General features: G+C 43.0%; 1 protein-coding gene across 1 annotated transcript; it reads right to left on the bottom strand.

Moving 5' to 3' along the window:
• On the bottom strand, positions 1-1,309 carry LOC117078059 (kita-kyushu lung cancer antigen 1 homolog). Its single transcript, XM_033201577.1, has 2 exons — positions 1,087-1,309; positions 1-322 (listed from the first exon to the last, which is right to left on the bottom strand). The coding sequence occupies exons 1-2, from the start codon at positions 1,159-1,161 to the stop codon at positions 56-58; spliced, it is 342 nt and encodes a 113-aa protein (XP_033057468.1). The 5' UTR covers positions 1,162-1,309; the 3' UTR covers positions 1-55.
• Positions 1,310-1,578: the final 269 nt, after the last annotated feature.

Below are 1,578 nucleotides of genomic sequence, written 5' to 3'. Positions count from 1 at the left end.
TCTACTCAAAGTGTCTTTAATGATTTGCACCACTGGCATTACATCCTGTATGCTTTTAGGTGGATTTCCGGTGAACTGATGCACGTCTCAAACTGCGGCTAACTAGAATATATTCCAGTTCAGCCATTTTGTATTCCACCCTCTTGAGGTTTACCAATAGTCGCTTCTGCATGTCTATCGAGTGTGGGATATTATTTAAAATATCCCGAGAGAGGTTGTTGAATGAAAGATTGTTGTCTGTATTGCTGTTAATTAACCCAGGAGAAGAGCGTGTCAGTCGTGCAAAAGCAGTAGAAATTGATGACATTTCACCAGTGTTTCTCTGTAAAGGAGGGAATTATACATATGTAGTTTATCGAATTAAGCAATTTCCAAACTACCAAAAAACAACTTGTTTAATCTTGGTTACCAAAATAAACTGATTTCCCCTAATATGTAGAGATTAAAAATGTATTGAATTACTACATTAACTCAAACATACATTCTTCCAAAACCAGACTAAGAAAAAAAATTTATGAAAGTAGCCGTTAGTGCCGAGGTTCCATATCCTTTCCTTACATTTCCTGAGCACCCTAGTAGGTAAATACATGAACCTTGTCTTTGACTCTCATCTAAAAGCACTTCACTTGTGGCTTTAACACCAGAAAATCCACATTTACACTCAAATTATTTGTGAATGCCCGGAAAGCACCCTTAAAATAAAGATGGCGAGCTCAGCAAACAGACACGTCGGGGAGAAGATGCAAGAGAAGAGAGAAGGTAAGATTCTTAAAGTGGGAGATGGTGGTGGGGAATGGGCACTGACAACTGCACTTTCCTCTCCAATGAGTGAAAAGCTGACCACATTACTTAGGGACTTGGGGCTTTTTAGAAGAGACCACAACTGTCGAATCACTGGTCAGAATACAGGAATTGCGGAAGTGAGGGGGTAAAAGTCTGAGGCTCCTTCGAGCGAAAAAGAGGAATGAGATAATCTTCCCTTACCTCTCATTTTACTGTATTTTACTCTCTTACATATACACACCCCCCAGTCCACATACTTATCTAGCTTCATCTAATTCAAATCTCCCTCATATTCACCGTTACCTGAAAGCGATATTTCCAGAAGACAATCGTCAAGGCACACAGAATGCCGCTCGCTAGGAGTAAACAGATGTTCATGGTTCCTCTTCGGCTTCTTCTCCCTTCTCGGGGCGGACCCCCTCAGCTGGTAGTTGGAAAGCAGTAGGCACCCTAGTCAGCCTGATTTGGGAAACTTCAGGCCAGAATACTATGTGTCTTGCACTGCCTGGTGCAACTGGGATGCTCTGTGTTGTCCCGCTTTATATACTGCTGAGGACGCCAGACCTCACAGTTGGGCACGCACGCGGAGGTTCTGCGCCACAATAAGATGACGTAAAAACCGGCCCTACAGGAAACCAGGCGTCACTTAGCAACCGTCCACCTGGTTAGCGTCAGGTCCTTAGAGAGGAGAGTGAAAGACAGTGAGGAAGTGTGGGATTTCTGGGAAGCTGAAACGCGGTAGAAGTATAGCCTCCAAATGGATTGGTTAAATAGAGTATTTTAAGATTGCTCCTA

Source organism: Trachypithecus francoisi, unplaced genomic scaffold, assembly GCF_009764315.1.
Source record: "Trachypithecus francoisi isolate TF-2019V2 unplaced genomic scaffold, Tfra_2.0 Lachesis_group6, whole genome shotgun sequence".
Taxonomy (NCBI): domain Eukaryota; kingdom Metazoa; phylum Chordata; class Mammalia; order Primates; family Cercopithecidae; genus Trachypithecus; species Trachypithecus francoisi.
Note: the sequence above shows the minus strand (reverse complement) of the source record. Positions and strands in the feature narration are given on the sequence as shown.

Excerpts from the sequence above, each read along its gene's own strand:
- LOC117078059 (XM_033201577.1), bottom strand. The coding sequence starts at position 1,161 with ATGAACATCTGTTTACTCCTAGCGAGCGGCATTCTGTGTGCCTTGACG. Across the intron at positions 323-1,086 it reads TCTGGAAATATCGCTTTCAG|AGAAACACTGGTGAAATGTC; the intron begins GTAACGGTGAAT and ends CCTCCTTTACAG.